Source organism: Equus caballus, chromosome 9, assembly GCF_041296265.1.
Source record: "Equus caballus isolate H_3958 breed thoroughbred chromosome 9, TB-T2T, whole genome shotgun sequence".
NCBI lineage: Eukaryota > Metazoa > Chordata > Mammalia > Perissodactyla > Equidae > Equus > Equus caballus.
This window is the reverse complement of record NC_091692.1, coordinates 63711665-63729762: the sequence shown is the minus strand read 5'-3', so window position 1 is coordinate 63729762 and position 18098 is coordinate 63711665. Positions and strand designations below refer to the sequence as shown.

The following is an 18098-nucleotide window of genomic DNA, read 5'->3' as shown; positions in this document are numbered from 1 at the left end:
TAGAGAATAAAAGAATTTTCATTAATTTTTAGGTAGGATAACAGTATTGTGTTTATATGTTAGGTTGAAACATATAGAATTGCTGATATTTCATCATTTCAACATACAAAAATGACAATTTCATATGATTCAATCTTCTATCCTTTTTAAGGGAGTCCTTACCTTTTAGAGATCCACACCAAAGTATTTATGGATGAAGTTACACAACTTCCGGAATTTGCTTCAAAATAACCCAATTGGTGAAGGGGAATGGAGGTGGAGATGAAACAGATTTTCCACATGTTGATAACAGTTGAAGTTGAATGATAGGTATGTGGGGTTTCATTATGCTATTCTCCCAATTTACATATACGTTTGAAATATGTGTGTCTGTGTAGTTTTAAAGTTTTAAACTTCTATATATGTTTGAAATGTTATGTTAAAAATGCCTGAGGCTACAATTAAGGGGTTCCAGAATTGTTTTAAGCAATTACAACCAGTTGCTGTCTGCTGGGAAGAGACAACGCTCACTTGAAGATACAATGTCTAGGGGGTGTGTGTGCGCCTGCACATGTGTTTAAATCACCTTCTCATAAAAGTTGTTATTACATTTCCCACTGAGTTTTTGCTTATGACTATGGGATTTTGGGATTCTAAGAACAGTCAGTGTTTGAATTTTGAATTCATGTACAAAAGAAAAAAAAATAAGGCTAACGGGCATGGGCACACTCTCCCTGGGTCCCTTTGTTAACATTTTTGGCAGCTTCTATTTAAATGATGCCTTTTCTCTAAGTTCACTGGGTGTTTTCTGAAGCCTTACGTAACGGCTAGAAGCTCGGTCTCTACAGAGGAACACCTGATTCAGAAAAGTAAACACCATAACAGCAACCCATTCATCAGCTGCCCAGACCCACAACCAACCAGACGTGCGGCGACTTTTTAAACACTCGCAGCCCAGCCTTACAGCCTGTGGCGGTAACTGAGAGTTGGAGAAAGGTGAGCGAAACTCAGAGAGACACAAGGGAGATGCTTATTCCTCACACCTCCTAGCAGCAGCTCCACACTCTTAGAAGAAGCGAGGAGGGCCAGCTGGGAAAAGCAACCCCAGCCATGGCAGCTGCCCTCGCAGCTCTGAATCAATAGTGACCTCTGATGAAGGGACAGAGGGATCCCAACGTCCCGGGAGGCCAAGGCAGAGAGCTCCTGAGAGAACTAGAAACCCCCTGCCTTACTCTGGGTGGTGCCATGATACTGTTTTCTTCCCAGATCCCACTCAACTCAAGAGCATGATTTGCATAATAAAATATCTAATACCTTAATGACTTAATGTTCTCAGAGATACTTTAATAATCTTTAAAAATTGCCTTCAAGGTGAAAAACACTCAATCCCATTTATTTGTTCATTCTACAGACGTTGTTTGAGGGCATGGTATGTGTGAAGCTATTTAAAGGTGTGTCTGAGGGTTGGCACTAGCAACTGCAAATCCTGTTCTTTCTCTCTTCCACACTGCCTGCAGAGGTAAAGAGAGTGGCTCTTAAACCTGGCTGGGCCTCAGAACCACCTAGGACAGAAGAAGGCAGTGGCATACAGCCACGCTCATTCGCTTATGCGTCTTCTATGGCTCCTTTGACGCTTAAAAACACCTGAGTAATTGCAAGAGATCATGTGGCCCGCAAAGCCTAAAATGTTTACCATCTGGCCCTTTACAGAAAAGGCTTGCCAACCTGTGATCTAGAACCTCCCTTCCCTATGAGGGGTCCATGGCCCAGCAGCATTAGCATCGCTTGGGAGCTTGTTAGAAATGCAGACTCTCAGACCCCCACCCAGACCTCTGGAATCCCACTCTGCACTGACCTAGAGAACCTGTTAAGCATGCAGGTTTTCTGTCCCACCCCACTTATCAGAAGTCCCAGGGGTGCGGCCTTTATCTGAGGTCCGCAGCCCCTAGGGAAGCTGACCGATGGATAAGGTGTGTGGTCTCTGCCTGTAGAGGTCGCTGTGGTGCCCCGCAGGATCTCCCGCAGGCCCGACAGCCGATTCCCAGCGGGGGAGGGGTGACGGCTGAAGGCTCACAGCTGAGGGCCTCTCTAGGAAGCGCCAACCATGGGAAGAAGTGGCCCCACCCAGGTCACTTCCCTTTGCTGGGGGCAGCCTGCATCTGATACCTGGTTGATATAGGGTGAAACCGCCCCTTACTAGAATATGTGAAGGGCCATTCCGGCTCCAGAGCTCCCCAGGGGATGAGCTGAGGCCCCCATCGCAACCGCGATTCAACTTCTCCCTCTGCCCAGTCCCGCCTCCCTCAGCCCTCGCAGGTGTTGTTCCCTAAAGCTCAGAGTCTATTTCCTGACAGTCTTTAAGAGTATACAGTGTGATAGTTGAAATAAGTCATGGCCATAAATCAGAAAATTCAAACAGACCAAGTGTCCCAGAAGGTGTGCTAGAAGAGAACACGTGACTGAGGCGGAAGCGAGGAGCCTAGGAGCCGTAGGGCTTTAGGAGGAGGTGGGGGCGGGGGCATAAGGTGCTTCGGGTAAGGGGAGACCCCTGAGCCAGGCGAGTGGAGGGGACTTGCGGACAGCTAGTGGAAGATGAGACTGGAGAGAAGCTTTAAATGCCAGGGCAAGACATTTGCATTCAGTAGGCAAAGCAAAATCGTGAAAGGCTCTGCGCAGGAGAATAAGCCGGGGGCTAATGATCCCAGCTGTGCTTCAGGAATATTAACCTGGCAACGGCGTGAAAGGGATTGGAGTGGCAGTGGCTTGGAGGTCTGGGACCAGTCAGAAAGCTGTTGCAAATTTCTAGGGGAAAGGCAGTGAGGACCTGAGCTGGCGATCAGTTAGGGGCTGGCATGGGAAAGGCCTCAGGGCTCAGAATGAGACAGACCTGGCTTCCAGAGCCCACTCAGCCACGAGCCTACAACCTGCATGCACTTGAGCCAGTCACCTCACCTCTCTGACTTCCCCCACCTGTAAAATGGGGATAATAGAATTAGGTACTAAATATGCAATGCCTGCCACATGCTGGGCACGCAATTAATGGAAGCCAAGCTCAGGAGGCAGCGGCCTGTTCATTTGTGTTTGCACACACATCACTTATCACCCCAGTGAGCAATTCTGAGCCTGGCTGCTCTGAAGACTGTCCTTGAAAGTGATTCTTGGATGTAATAATTTAATGAGGCCTCAGTTTGAAACACGCCTGCTGTTTATTGAGGTGTTTAAACCTGAATTGTCCTTCTTAGGAAGGGTGTGCAGGAGATGGCCACTTCCATCGTAACTGCTGCTGTGCTCTGTTGTTATGACAACCAGTTTCCCAAACAGCCCTGCCATTTTCTACAAATCCTTTTGGTTTCCTCATGCCCTAAAGACCACAAGCCCTAAAGACAATAGCAGGGTGATTTTTTTGAACTTCCACAGGAAATACTGTCAACTCTTTAAATTAGCTGTCTATTAGGCTGTCTGCTGCGTTTCCAACAGAAGCACTGCCCCCACCAAGCGGCCTGAGCATCAGCGTGACCCGGCACAGCGAGCCTCCACAGACGTTCCCACTAATTAAAAATTGGCGCCACAGACTATCAGCTGGCACATCAGTTTCCGGCTGGCATTAACTTTGCAGGAAAATGAAACAGAAAACAAAGGAATGTTCACCACGCATCTCGTGTACACAGCACCGAGTCTGATGTCAAAAGACCATTCTAAAAGATGTAAGTTTAGGCTACTGTTGCATTATTTCTAAAATTGCTTAAATATTAGCACATGTAATTTTCTCAGTAAATATTCATTTACTTTTATGAACTCACTTGACACACATGAATGTTAAAAACACAATAATAATAATTATTATAGAAAAATCTTAATTATGTACCCATGATTTCTGGCAGGCCATCTCCCCCACCTCACCACCTACTTCCTTTCCTCCTTCCCCCTTGCTCCTGCTAATCTCTCCTCTCTGACATAGCCTTAGGATTAAAGGTGCCGTCACCCTGCTGACAGCCTACCCAATATCTGTTCTCCTCTTTTTTCCTTTGCCAAAAGGTCTCTGATACTTTAGGGTGGCACATGTCCAGCTAAGTCTTGATTTCCTAGCCTCTCTTGCAGCCAGGGATAGCCACGGAACACAGTTCTGCCCAATGAGACTCAAGCAAAGCTTACTGAGTTCTGGGAAAGCTGTTATTTTATAGATAAAAAGGAACAGACTCAGGTGGAATGCTCCTTTCTGCCTTTCCCCCTTCTTCCTATCTAAAATAAGAATGCTGATAAGTGAACTATGACAGATGGAGAAAGCTACATACTGTATGATATCACTCATAAGAGGAAGATAAAAACAACAACAATCATCAGACAAAAATACAGAGAATAGACTGGTGGTTACTAGAGGGGAGGCAGGGAGGTGGGAGGGTGAAAGGGGTAAAAGACACCGGTGTAGGGTGACGGATGGCAATTAGCCTTTGGGTGGTGAACACCATGTAGTCTTCACAGAAACTGAAATATAATGATGTACATCTGAAATTTATATAATGTTATAAACCAATGTTACCTCAAAAAAAGCTTTAAGAAAAAAAGGAAGGAAAAACAGATGATAAAGGAGAGAGAATTTATGGTAAACTACTGGATTGCTACCATTGAGCAAAAAAGAAATCTACCTATAGGAGGAAAACTTTGGAGACAGATAATGTTCCTTTTCTGTCGTCATTAGATTTGAATGCAAATGTGTTGTGTTTTCTGAACTGAATTCATGGTAACCTAAGATACACGATGGTAACGTGTGAGAGCGAGATGTGTGTTGTATTTTAAGAAAACATTTCCAGAGTCAGGAGAGAGGTCTGAACTAAAGATAAAAGTATACATCTTCCAATGTATGTTGACTTCATCATCAAAGAAATAAACATTAAATTACCGATTCTAAAAAAATAAAATAAGAATGCTGCAGCATCTTGCAACTATGAGGAGGAAATCCATACACCAAGGATGGCAAAGCAATAAACTCAAAGAGCCCAGGTCCTTGATAGCATTCTGGAGCCGCGCAGCTGCCTCCCTCCAGACTTTGTGTTAAGTGCAAAAAATAGACCCTCTTCTTGCTAAGCCACATTTGTCTGGTTTCTGTTCATGCCACTAAACACAATTCCCACCTGATACAAAAGTGAGGAGGGTATTCATTCAACAAATATTGATTGAGTGTCTACTCTGTGCCGGGCACCATGCTGAGTAAAGAAAAAATAAATGAACAACACAATGAGAGGCTGTGGTGTTAGGAGGCAAATAACCAGACAGTAACTGGGGAAGACCGTCTCCGATGAGGTGACATCTGAACTGAGAGCTGAGGATGAGGTGGAGTCAACCATGTAAAGAGTGAGAGGAGGGGGAGCACATTCTAGCAAGTGCAAAATCCTGGTGACAGGAAAGTGGTGGGGTGTTCAAAGAACAGAGGAAGCCAGGGAGGCTGGAACACTCTGAGAGAGAGACAGGAAAGAGGATCAACAAAGCTGGAGCAGCAGCAGAGATAGGGCCATGCAGGCCAAGGAAAGGGGTCAGGGTTTTATTATACATGTAATAGAATGGGAAGCTAACAGAAGGTATTAAAGAAGAGAGTGATAGGACCTGATGCAGGTTTTTAAAAGATTGTTCTCCCTATGACAGAATGAATGACTTGTCAAGGGCAGGAATGGAAGCAGGCTATCACAGAGGTCAGGTAAAAGATGACAGTGGCTTGGGCTCAGATAAGGCCTTTGGAGATGCAGCGCAGACTTTCACCCAAATGGAACAGCCTGTGATGTCCTCACACATGGTTACAAGGAACAACCTCATCAGTGCACTTAATCCAAAAGGCAGACTGGGGGAGAGGATGGCTAAAGATGTTTTTAAAAGGCTGAGGTGGCAAGAAAGATGTACAACAGGTGATTAGAGGGAGAGATGGGAGAATTCACAGCAAGTCTTTGATTTTTTAGTATTCAGAGGGAAAAAACAGGATTGTGTTGGGAGATATTATAAGAGGACTATCACAGCAGATTAATAAGGAATTAATAGAATTGTGGAGAGGTGGTAAGAACACTGAGGTTCTAAAGCATCAGTCGCTATTGGATGCAATCACCAGTTCACGACTTTCTCCGGCAACGGCTGGCAGCTCAGAAACAGAGATGTAAGGAGCAGAGGGGGAAGGTGACCCCAGTTTTGAAACTGGCATGCCGAGTGCAAGATTGAGGAGATGAGGGGATCCTGAGTGCTAGGATGGGCAGCAGTGAAACACTATTGCCTTCATATTTGTGAACACATTAATCCCGCAATGATTCTCATCCTACAGGGTGGAAACTGAAACCTAGAAAAGCTAAGAAACTTGCTCAAGATGACACAACTGGTAAATGTCTGTTGTGAAAGTGTAATTCCTTAACCACTGAACTATACTATTTCTAAGCAAACTAACAAGGAATGTGCTGCTGCTGATGATGAAGAGAGTCCAGAAAGGTCCAGGGACTGGAGGTCATGATGGGCGTGAGAAGCTGGCTCACTGTGGGGGAGGAAGTGTATGAAGTTGTAAACAAAGACCAGGTCTGGCCGTGTGGTCCAGTGGGTGTGGCTGTATCACAGCCTGGTGCAGCACTTGGAGGAGACGGTCATGAGGCTCTGGGCTGGACTTCCAGGCTGAAGGGCGTCTGGCTAGGAGCCGCCGACTCAGTCTTGCCCAGCTGCCCACTAAAATGCCTATAAAGACAGAAAAAGACCAAGACTCACAATATCATCCAAAATGAAGACTAATAGACAACCCAATACCAGAATCTGGGAGAAACTAGCACTATTCACAAAGCAGATGGAGCTAGATTAAGAAAAATCTAAAGCGAAGCTTCTGCCTTTACTTCATTACACAGAAGCCAAGTAACAAGACGTAGGCTGACACTCCATACCTATCGCATCTGACACAGAGACCCAGAGCTGGACGTGTATGGAGTTGTACTAACATCAACACTGGGCAGCCAACTTGCATGACTTCATGGGCATTGAGACTCAGACAGAGAGTGGTCCCTACACACCACAAACACACACACACACAGAGTTTCTAAATCCATCAAGCAACTGTAAATCCCAGAAAACAGCTGGGCAGAATACAAAACAGCATGCTCAGCCTGAGCCAATTGTGGAGGGTGGAGGGGAGGTAGGAGGGGGACGTGGGGGAATTATATACAGCAGAGTCACAATATGATTTGCCCTGTATGCAGTTTATGTGAATTCAACTACATTTGCTCAGTATTAAAAGAAAGAAAGGGAGAAAAATCCCTTCACTTCTCCACGGCCTTTTCCCTCTGCTCTTCCTCCATTCAAACGAGACTTTGGCTGCCTCTACCTCCAAATATTTTCCTAAACATAAAGAGAAATAAAACAAGTTGTTGGGGGTTTTTTTTGGCCTTTGAGCTTCCAAGAAATTTCAGGGATTTTCCCCATACCCCTCAAACTTTAAACATAATCTCCACAGAAGATGCAACGTGCACCCTATACACCTAGACCCCAGGGCTGACGGATGAAACCTGAAAGCCGACAGAGGCATTCTTTCTTTCTGTGAGCTTCTCTATACTTTCTAAATTTTCTATAAGGAACATGCATTGCATTTGAAACCAGAAAAAAATCTTCTTCTTCCCAAAGACTGCTCATCTTTAACAAGCTCGTCAGCTGATAGGATGCAGGTGATTTTCTGAGCACCCCTCGCAGTCCTGCAGGGGCACTCAGCACAGGGTGGGGGCGGCATCAAGGCCGCAGGGCTGCTGGTGTCTCCTCGAGGACTGTGTCCCTAGCCTTGTAAACGCTGGCGGGAGGCTTCCACCCCAGTGCTTCATATTTCCAAAAAAGCCAAAGGCAGATGGGGTGGAGGAGGGTACTAAATTCATGCTTAGCAGTTACAGTAAAAGGACACTGCCCTGGATTTAGAAACAAGACACCAGCTGAATTCCAATCCAGGCTCTTAGACTCCCCAACTGGGTGACCTCGCTCAGCCTCTTAATCTCACTGAACCTCAGTTTCCTCATCTCATAAAAGGTGATGACAACAGTTTATGAGGTTATTTTAGAGAGTTATGTAAACTAATGTCCAAAAGAAAAATTCTCACATTCAGAAGGTGCTCAATAAATACTATTTGAATTTAAATAAGGAAATAGACCAATCTCAGAAGGAAGTGTGAGGTAGGTAGTGACAATAGAAATCCTGTCTCGTTATTTCCAAATGCTCAGTGTTTGTGCACATAAACACATTTATATTCGTTTTCTAGGGCTGCTGTAACTAAGTACCACAAACTGGGTGGCTTAAACCACAGAAATTTAGTCTCACAGTCTGGTGGCTAGAAGTCCAAAATCAAGACGTCGACAGGGTTGGTTCCTTCTGAGGGCTGTAGGGGAGAATCTGTTCCATGCTCTCTCCTACATTCTGGTGGTTTGCTGGCGATCTTTAGTGTCCCTTGGCTTGTAGAAGCGTCACCCTGGTCTCTGCTTTCATCTTCACATAGCGTTCTTCCCATGTGTGTCCCCATGTGTCCAAATTTCTCTTTTTATAAGGACACCAGTTATATGGGATTAGGGCCCACCGTAATGACCTCATTTTAACTTGGTTACCTCTGTAAAGACCCTATCTCCAGATAAGGTCACATTCTGATGTACTGGGGGTTAGGACTTCAACACATAAATTTTGGGGACACAATTAGCCCACAACAACATTCTAAAAGAGCTTCATCTCCAGAGAGATGGAGGTGGTTGGGCGGGGGGACAGGGTGGGAGGAGAGCATGTGAGAAAGTAAATGCTGCTGGTAGCTAAGCTAGAAAGGGCTAGGTCACAATGTGGCTCCAGGTACACCCATGGTCTGCTCTACAGCTGGAAACAAAGTTGGCATTCAGACTGGCCAGAGAACCAAACCAAATGGTCTTCTGAGAGTGGCTGGAGGTCATGGGCCTGACATGGAAATGCTCCTGGGAGGAAAGCCCAGGCACCACTGGCCAGGAACAACAGTTCAGACACCCAACCTCACTAAAGGACAGAATGGCCTTCTCAGCAGGAATGTGCTGTGGGTCGTCGGTACACAGAGCCCAGGGTGAAGGCAGGACCTCCAGGGGTCCAAGCCTGAGAGATTGCTGAGTGCAGGACAACCCAGGAAAATACTCCTTGCCGACTGAGCGGGGACTATCTTCCTCCCACCGGGGCCCAAGCCTGGAACCTTAAATTCATCCCTGGTTAGAGTCGGAATAGCTTTACCTAGTGTCCAACAAAGACATAATTCAGTGGACTGATGTCTAAGGCAAAGTCATCTAAGATAAGACTCAGGAAAGAGAGTACAAGACAGACAGAAAAAACTTCATTTGCATAGCTGGATCATTCATCCATCTATTCATTTTTACAGTCATTCAACAAACGTGGCAGATGGCAAGTCTGCAAATGTCAATAACGTGGTCCCCAACCTGGCAGAACTCACAGACTAACTAGAGAGAGACAGAGGCATGAATGACCCCGAGAGCCTGTGGCAGTACATGATAACTCTGCCCAGAACACAACGGCCATGAGAACATGAGACTTCCTAAACCTTTATAAACTGCTTAGGTTTGTTACCCACTGTTTTTTTGTAGTTATTTTTGCAAAAAACCCCGTATAACAAAGAGGCTTGTGTTTGGCAAAAGAGGATATAGAGAGGTGGAAGTTTTCTTACTATACAACCAATCAGGTAGACAAGAATCCAAAAAGGATGAGCTGATGGAACAATTGAGGAAAGAAAACATCATCTCTGGGGACTAGAGGAAGAAAGAGATGGACACATAGAAGTTTTAGGGGATTTATCATTCAAGAGAGATCACCTGAGGTCCTACTATAGCCAGGACAGCTATAGTAGGAGTAGAAACAGGGATACAGTGGTGAACAGAAAGACCCCTTACCTAACTAGCAGAGCTTGACATCCTCAAAGGGGCAGACATTAGTCAATAATTATTTGAAAATATAACCACAGTATACTACAAAGCTATAGTAATCAAAACAACATGGCACAAAAACAGACACACAGGTCAATGCAACAGAATGAGAGCCCAGAAAGAAACCCATGCATGTGTGGAGAGCTAATTTTCAACAAAAGAGCCAAGAACATAGAATGGAGAAAGGAAAGTCTCTTAAATGAACAGTGTTGGGAAAGCTAGTCAGCCACATGCAAAAGAATGCAAGTAGACCATTATCTTACATCATACACAAAAATTAACTCAAAATGGATTAAAGACTTGAATATAAGACCTGAAACCATAAAACTCCTAGAAGAGGGGCTGGCCTGGTAGCATAAAGGTTAAGTTCACCGGCTTTGCTTTGGTGGCCTGGTGTTTGCAGGTTTAGATTCTGGGCACTGACCTACAGACCACTCATGGGACCATGCTATGGTGGTGTCCCACATACAAAATAGAGGAAGATTGGCACAGATGTTAGCTCAAGGCCAATCTTCCTCACCAAAACTCAAACAAACAAAAAACTCCTAAAGGAAAACATAGGCAGTATGTACTTTGACATTGGTCTTAGCAGGATCTTTTTGAGTACATCTCCTCAGGCAAGGGAAACAGAAAAAATAAACAAATGGGACTACATCAAACAAAAAAGCTTCTGCACAGCAAAGGAAACCATCAACAAAACAAAAAGACAACTTAAGAATTGGGAGAAGATATTTGCAAATCATATATCTTGTTAGGGTTGATCTCCAAAATATATAAAGAACTCATACAACTCAACAAAAACACAACTCAATTGAAAATGGGCAGAGGATCTGAACAGACATTTTTCCAAAGATGATATACAGATGGCCAACAGGCATGTGAAAAGATGTTAAACATCACTAATTATTAGAGAAATGCAAATCAAAACCACAATGAGATATCACTTCACGCCTGTCAGAATAGCTATTACTAAAAAGACAAGAAATAACAAGTGTTGGAGAGGATATGGAGAAAAGGGAACCCTCATACACTGCTGGTGGGAATGTAAATTGGTACAGCCACTATGGAAAACAGTATGGAGACTCCTCAAAAAATTAAAAATAGAACTACCATATGACCCAGCTATTCCACTTCTGGCTATTTATCCAAAGAACATAAAAACACTAACCCAAAAAGATATATGCACCCCATGTTCAGTGCAGCATTATTCACAATAGCCAAGACTTGGAAACAGCCTAAGCATCCATCATGGATGAATGGATAAAGTAGATATGGTATACACGTATATACAATGGAATACTACTCAGCCATAAAAAAGGTGAAATATTGCCATTTGCGACAACATGGATAGACCTTGAGGGCATTATACTAAACAAAATAAGTCAGAGAAAGCCAAATACAGTATGATCTCACTCATAAGTGGAAAATAAAACAACAACACATAGACACAGAGAGTAGATTGGTGGTTACTGGAGGGAAAGGGGGAGGGGGGCAAATGGGTTAAAGGGCACATGTATATGGTGACAGATGGCAATTAGACTTTGGGTGGTAAACATGATATAGTCTACACAGAAATCGAAATATAATGATGTACACTTGAAATTTATATAATGTTATAAACCAATGTTACCTCAAATAAAAAATTAATTAAATAAAAAAAAGAAAATATAACCACAAGTGTGGCAGGCATAGAAGGAGCTGGGGTGGCAGGAGGCTTATCCCTCAGGAAGCCCCAGGTGGGTGCTCCGCAGGTCCTGTTTCTCTGAGGGCAGGAATCAGGCTGAGCTTCCCTTACGTCTCCGGGCTGTGAGGGCCTGCGGCAACAGTCCTGCTTCCTCCGCTGGGCTCCTGCAGGTTTGTACACACACAGGCCCCTCCCTAGGCAGAACCAAGTGCTCAGTCTCCTGCATTCCACCAGGAACTCTCCCTCCTGCTGTTCCAGTACGGACCATGCTGCCCTGAAGTGTGTCCACCTTTCTGTCTGTCTCCCCTGTATGATTATTATCTTTGTGCCAAATGTATATTAAGTGAACAAAAGAGCAAATAAATGTCTTTTACCTTTAGCCTGTCAACATAGGGAAATAAAGATCTAGAATATTGTTTTCGTGGCACTATCAAAATGAATCAAGGTCAGCAAGTTTAAACATTAAACTGAAACCAACAGGATTACTTTTAACAAGAATAAATACAAAAACTCCAAATTTGGGTTACTAAAATCAATAGTACCAATGCAGGATTCACGGGGCAAAAATTCATTCAACAAATTTTTATTGAGTGCCACCTATATTCCAGTCATGTTCCAGGTGCTGGCTATATAGCAGTGAAAACAGAGACAACGTCCATGATGTCACAGAACTTAAATTTGACTAGAAAGAAAGATCTAAGGGTTTAACTAATCACAAGCTTCATGTGAGCCATCCAGGTAATATAGCAACAACAACAGCAGGAAAACAAACACATCCTAACCTGGTTTCACCTGCGCCAGGAGAGGGTCAGTGCCTACATCACAATGTGCCTCATGTCGCCCTACGCTGCTCGGCTGACATCAGTGATTTGGAGCTAATCATAGGTCCCTTGTATCAAGAGGGACTCTGACAAACCCAACAGTGTGTTTGGAGGAAGATGGTTAAGCCCACAGAGGTCTGAGAAATGACTGAAGGAATTGTATGTGTTTGGCCTGAAGGGCCAATGGTGAGAGCAGACGCAACAGCAGTCTTCAAATATTGAAAGAGCTGTCTGTGCAAGACTTGATTCTAAAGGCCCAGAGTTCACCAGGAAGAAATTACAAGGCAGCAGGAAGAGTTTCTCGCAAGGGGAACTGTTCTACAAAGGTATGGGGGGCCTCTTTCCCTAAGGAAGAGATATCCCATCCTCAGGGATGCTGAGGAAGAAAACTGTGCTGTCTGAGACCAGCCTTGAATATCAAGAGATGAGACTAGACTCTGAGTCTCATCAGCTGTAAAATCAAGAATTCTAGGGGCCAGCCCGGTGGCGCAGTGGTTAAGTTCACATGTTCCGCTTCGGGGGCCTGGGGTTCGCTGGTTTGGATCTCTGGTGTGGACATGGCACCACTTGACAAGCCATGCTGTGGCAGGCGTCCCACATATAAAGTAGAGGAAGATGGGCATGGATGTTAGCTCAGGGCCAGTCTTCCTCAGCAAAAAGAGAAAGATTGGCAGCAGATCTTAGCTCAGGGCTAATCTTCCTCAAAAGAAAAAAAAAAAGAATTCTATAGTTAATTCCCCATCAGTCAGGCAGGCAGCATTTTGGGCTTTGGATTCAGACAGAGCTGGATCTCAGTCCTAGAAGGGAAAATTCCTGCACCCTCTAAGCCTCATCCCACGTTTGGTAGAGGAGGATAGTAAAAGTTCCTACCTCATCCCAGCTGTGAGGATTCAACGAGATGGTTTACACAAAGGGCCGCCGAGGACAGCGCCTGGCCTGTGGTAAGCCAGCAATAAATGTTAGCTAACAGTAATGTTAAGTGCTCGTCATTTTATTTGACATATTTCAATTTACTTAGGTAAATCATTTTGCTGGGAGTCTCTAATTCTGCAATCTTCCATCTTGCATTCACTACAGCAATTATTACAGCGATTTAAAATGATAAAGTAGAAGCACTTCAGAGAAATTTGAAATGTTTTACTCTGTAGAGAAATTAGGAAAAAAACTAACAGTACAAAAGGACATATTTAAGGATGTAATTTAAAGGACTTGTGATTGAATGGAGGTGAAGCCAGGAAGTTGTTAATGATGGAATGGCTGAGCTAGGCTGGGGCACGGCAACCTCAGAGACCCTTTCTTCTTGGGAGACCCCCATCAGACCACAGAAGCAAAAATCAATCCAGCAAACTGATTTTACGAGGACAAAATCATGCCAAACCAATTTAATTTCCTCCTGTGACAGAGAGACAGGCTTCAGTGACACAGGGTAGCGATGGATATCAGATACTGTGGTTTCAGTTAAGTCTTTAATTCCAACCTACATAATAGCTGAATGTCAAAACTTAATTGAATTTGCTGGCTAGTGGAGATGATCTCCAAAAACAGGAACCAGAGGCTAAGGATCACTGAATAAGGAGGAGGCAAGAAACTCTTTCTTTTGTGGGACTGGTAGAAAAACATGCCCCCTTTCCTGCAGTAAAACACAAAATTCCTCCAACAAGTATTGATAGAACACCTGTCATGTGCTATGCCCTCAATCTGCATTGGACTAAGAGAAACGGAAGTGAGATTTACCAGCAGATATGCTTAAATGGGGCTTCTCAGTAGACATGGGTGTGGAGTTTGGGGAGGGTGTGTGCTACAGAAGAAATGGGATCCTTGAGCTGGGCCGGGTGTTTCCATGGATAGGGTAAAGTTGGAGGGACTTTTTAAAGAGAAGCTGTGGCATCCAAAAGGCACTTGGAGGAATCTTGGTTAAACTGACTTAAGTGGGAAAACTTCCATAGCAAGGGCTGCAAGGAAGAGAAAAGGAGGAGGGAATCTAGGAAGAGCTGATGGAATGAAGGGAAGGTTTAGACACAGCACCTATTCATTCAGAAAACCTTCATAAAATCCCGACCAGGGGTCACACACGCACTCTGCAGTGTGCCAGCACAGAAGACACGAAGATGAATTAGTCTACTGCCTGCCCTCGTAGCTCCTGAGGTTGGTTGACCAGAAGAACGGTGGCTTCAATTAGACATGAAGGAGAGTGACCAGGGGCCCAGAGAGAAAGGACTCTTGAGGACTGAGGGAACTGCAGGTAAGTAAGAGCTGTGACCTGGTCGAGAGAACATCCAGACCAGGGCAATTTAACTGAGTCCCATCTGCCTTGAATAGGTGACCTCCAGAGACCCTCTCCAGCTCCAGAATTCTAGTAATGAAGCCATTTTTGTGATTTTTTACAATCTGGACTCTCCTGAATCTAGCCTTTCCTTCTTCCTCCATCAGAAAAGCATTCATGGAAACAGGAAAAAGTGATATTCTGGCTTCCTATCACAACACAGTCACTGTGGACCATTAGGTGCCCCTAGAAGGCTGGGGTGGAATTCACGGGTGCAGCACTGGCAGGGGGTGGGTGAGGCCGGGGAGCAGGGAGGAAGAAAAGAAGAAAGAACCCTGGCCAATCTCCCAGGGTGGCTGAAACCCAGGAGATTTGTAGCTTCCTCCGATGACCCACTCTGACTAAAGACGTCCAGTTCCCAGTCTGAAACATCCATGGGAATCAAGCCACTTTTCTAAAGGCCCTAGGGAATGCCAATGCACTCCAAGAGCAGCCTTGATTCCATCTTCATCTTCAGAAATGTCCCTCTCCCCTGAGGCTGATGGAAATTTCTAGGGAATTGAAATGAACCTTCTCATCTAAGATTCTAGCCAATTTTAGGGCACTGTACTAGGATGGAGCTGAGCCTTTCCTGTGAAAGACGCAGGTCTTCAGGCCACCTTCATGGCAGGGCTGTCCCATGTTTGGCAGAGGACTATAAATAAGCATGCTTGTCCCAGGTCCCACCTGTTGCAGGAACCAGATCTCATGATGCATGATGGGATATGACTCTGGATGACAGAGTAATAAATGAATCAGCATTGTAAACGAATAACTTTGTACATATTTAGCCATCCCCTAATAACTCTAATACCCATACTTATGTGTGCGCGTGCACACACATACACACACACACCCCATATACTCCATCACCAAGGCAACCATTCCCTGGAGGTGTACTTTGTTCTTTTTCACACTAGGTCTCTTTAACCTTCTTTCCTTGGAGTGCCGCTCTGGCCTTTGACTCTCTGCTGAGAAGTACCACACTCCTTGGGAAATGCTGTTACGTCTAACATTTACCAGGTCCCTTTTGAAGGCTTATGTCTTATCCTCATTCTGACACTGAATTCAGCTAATACATCATTTGGAAACTTGCTGAAAGCATCAGCAACACAAAATAGCCATTACGACTGCTACTGTGAGTCAGAAAAATTAGAGACAAATATAGTGTTATGCCTTGTACAGCTTTCACTGACTGTTCTTGCTTTGCATAAAAGGGACTTGCAAATTTCCTGTGAAAAAGGAGCCGCTTTGGTCCTAAAAGATGGAGAAACCTATTCTCAAGATTAAAGAGACAGCTCTTATTTAGGAGGCATGGATTTAGGATTATTGATCTTTTAAGAGTAGTTCACATCTCTCTCCTCCTCCTTACAATATACATTATGCTTCAAATTAGCCTCATTCTTCATTTTAGATTTCATTATTCAAAAATGCCAACCACATAAAGGGTTCAGGAGATAGTTAAAACATTTTTATCCGAATATTGATCTGGCTTTTGACAACATCAATATAATAAGTAGTGAGGTTTTTTCCTTTTAACATCACCCACAGCTTTATGATTAAAGGTCAGTCTGTGGCAACAGTTAGTCTATTTTCATCTCTATCCTACAATTATTAGTGTCTGCTTAAGAAATAGAAATCCTGATTTGTAACTGGACCAGAAAGTTCTTTGCATATCCTTCTATCAGATTTCTGCTAGAGGGACAATGGTAGGAGTATTTAATTTACAGTCATAATCCACTATTCTGCCCTGCCTCATGTAAAGCATCGGGGCCCCAAGGGGTAGGGAGGGAAGTCCTTACGATGAAACAGCTCCTTGAAAAGTCAGCTTAAGTGCAGAGCTAGTGATAGGGCTAGCGGGCATTTATTTTGCCCTGAACCAGAATTCTGGTTTTGGAAGCCCGCGAGAGGACTCCTTCCCAGCAGGGAGACAAGGGGAAGCGACGAGGAAGACTCCACCCAGGCAATCTGGGTCAGGCGCCGTGTCTATAAGTCAAGGGAGAGAGGTGCCAGGTGGCCAGTGGGTGGAGAAGTGACCCAGGGTTCCAGAGAGAGAAATGGTCCAAAGCGCGGCGGAGGCGAACCCAGGGGACCCGGGGACGTGGGCAGGCTGAGGGACAGGTTTGCGTGCCGGATGGGCTGTCGTCCCACCCCATCCGTCCCCGGCCAATCAACCTGCACTGGCACAGGCAAAGGAGCGCTGGGTTTCCCTGAGCCTCAGATTAGCTCAGCCTTAGGGTCTCTAAGGGTCTCTCGTTGACCGGGCTCCCTGGGCCTGGGTCTGTCAGTCTGTCTGTCTGTCTATCTCTCTCCTTTCCCTGCCCCTCAATTCTCTGGGGGATGGGGCTGCCCCTGGCGCCCCCGATCCCTCCTGCTTCCCCCTCCTGTGACCCCGGCCTCCCAGCGCCTGGGGGGTCTGCGGGCCCCGGGCTCACTCACCCGCCTGCAGGCCGCCCGCCTCGGGGCCGCTGTCCGGGGCGGCGCTGCTGGGCGGCGCGTCCGAGTCGGTGTAGGTGAGCCAGGTGGACTCGGTCTCTCGGGTCCAGCTCTCGTAGTAGCGGGGCTCGATGGCATCGGCCCGGCTCCCGCCACAGCCCATCCTCCCGCGATGCGGGCGCGCCCCGCGGCCGCTCTGCTCACGGCTCAGGCGGCGGCTCAGCCCCGGCGGTGCAGCCCTGGCCGGCGAGGAGGCGGCGGCGGCGCCATCGCGTCCCCGCGCCCGCCCGCCCGCAACGAAGCGCCGAGCTCCCGCCGCGCCCTCTCCCCGCGCGCCCCTCCTCTCCGCCTCCAAGGCCCTCCCCTTCCCCACCGCTCCTTTCCCACCTCCCCTGGCCCTCGCCGCTCCCCCCACCCTGCCCCAAGTCCCCCAGCAACCCTGCACCCTCCCGCGGTGCACCCGAGCCCGCGTAGGGGCGCCGGAGCGGCAGCCTGGGACCCACAGTGGGGAGTCCCGCGAGGGGTTCGGCCCGGCCGGCCTGGGGTACCGCTCCTAGGCTCTTGCGCATCCCTCCGTCTATACCCCGCAACCCCTTTCATCCAATCATCCATCCAAGCTTCCTTCCATCCTTCCTTCCTTCCTCCTTTGTTGCATTCATCCATCCTGGGGAGAAGTGGAGCGCTTAGGAAGGGACCCCAAGCTTTTGGGCCACTTGTTTCAACAGCAGTGAAGCTGGAGACAACGCAGAAAACTGAGGAGAAAGTATTGCCTTTAAGAATTAAGGAGCAGTCAGAGCCCATGCCTATCTTAGCTGGTTTGGGGAGTAGGAAGTAGGGCCTATGATTTCTGAGAGAGTTGGGCTGACTCTTTGTCACTAACATCCTTTCTAATTCTGCAACTTCGAACTTTGTTCTCAAGAATGAAAAATAGGACCAGGAACCAAGGGACA

At 46.0% G+C, this 18098-nt stretch overlaps 1 protein-coding gene across 6 annotated transcripts in view; it reads right to left on the bottom strand.

Moving 5' to 3' along the window:
• The window catches only part of BAALC (BAALC binder of MAP3K1 and KLF4), an 81559-nt gene extending 64064 nt beyond the window's left edge, over nucleotides 1-17495 (bottom strand). The window contains exon 1 of one of the 6 annotated variants that reach the window (XR_011421671.1): nucleotides 17152-17481. Coding sequence is in view for 3 of the 6 variants with exons in the window: in XM_023648797.2 (XP_023504565.1) it covers nucleotides 17152-17311 (160 nt within the window). In the remaining 3 variants the exon portion in view is untranslated. Of the gene's footprint in view, nucleotides 1-17151 lie in introns of all 6 variants that reach the window. The other 5 variants (XR_011421673.1, XR_011421672.1, XM_023648797.2 and 2 more) reach the window with 5 other exon arrangements.
• Nucleotides 17496-18098: the final 603 nt, after the last annotated feature.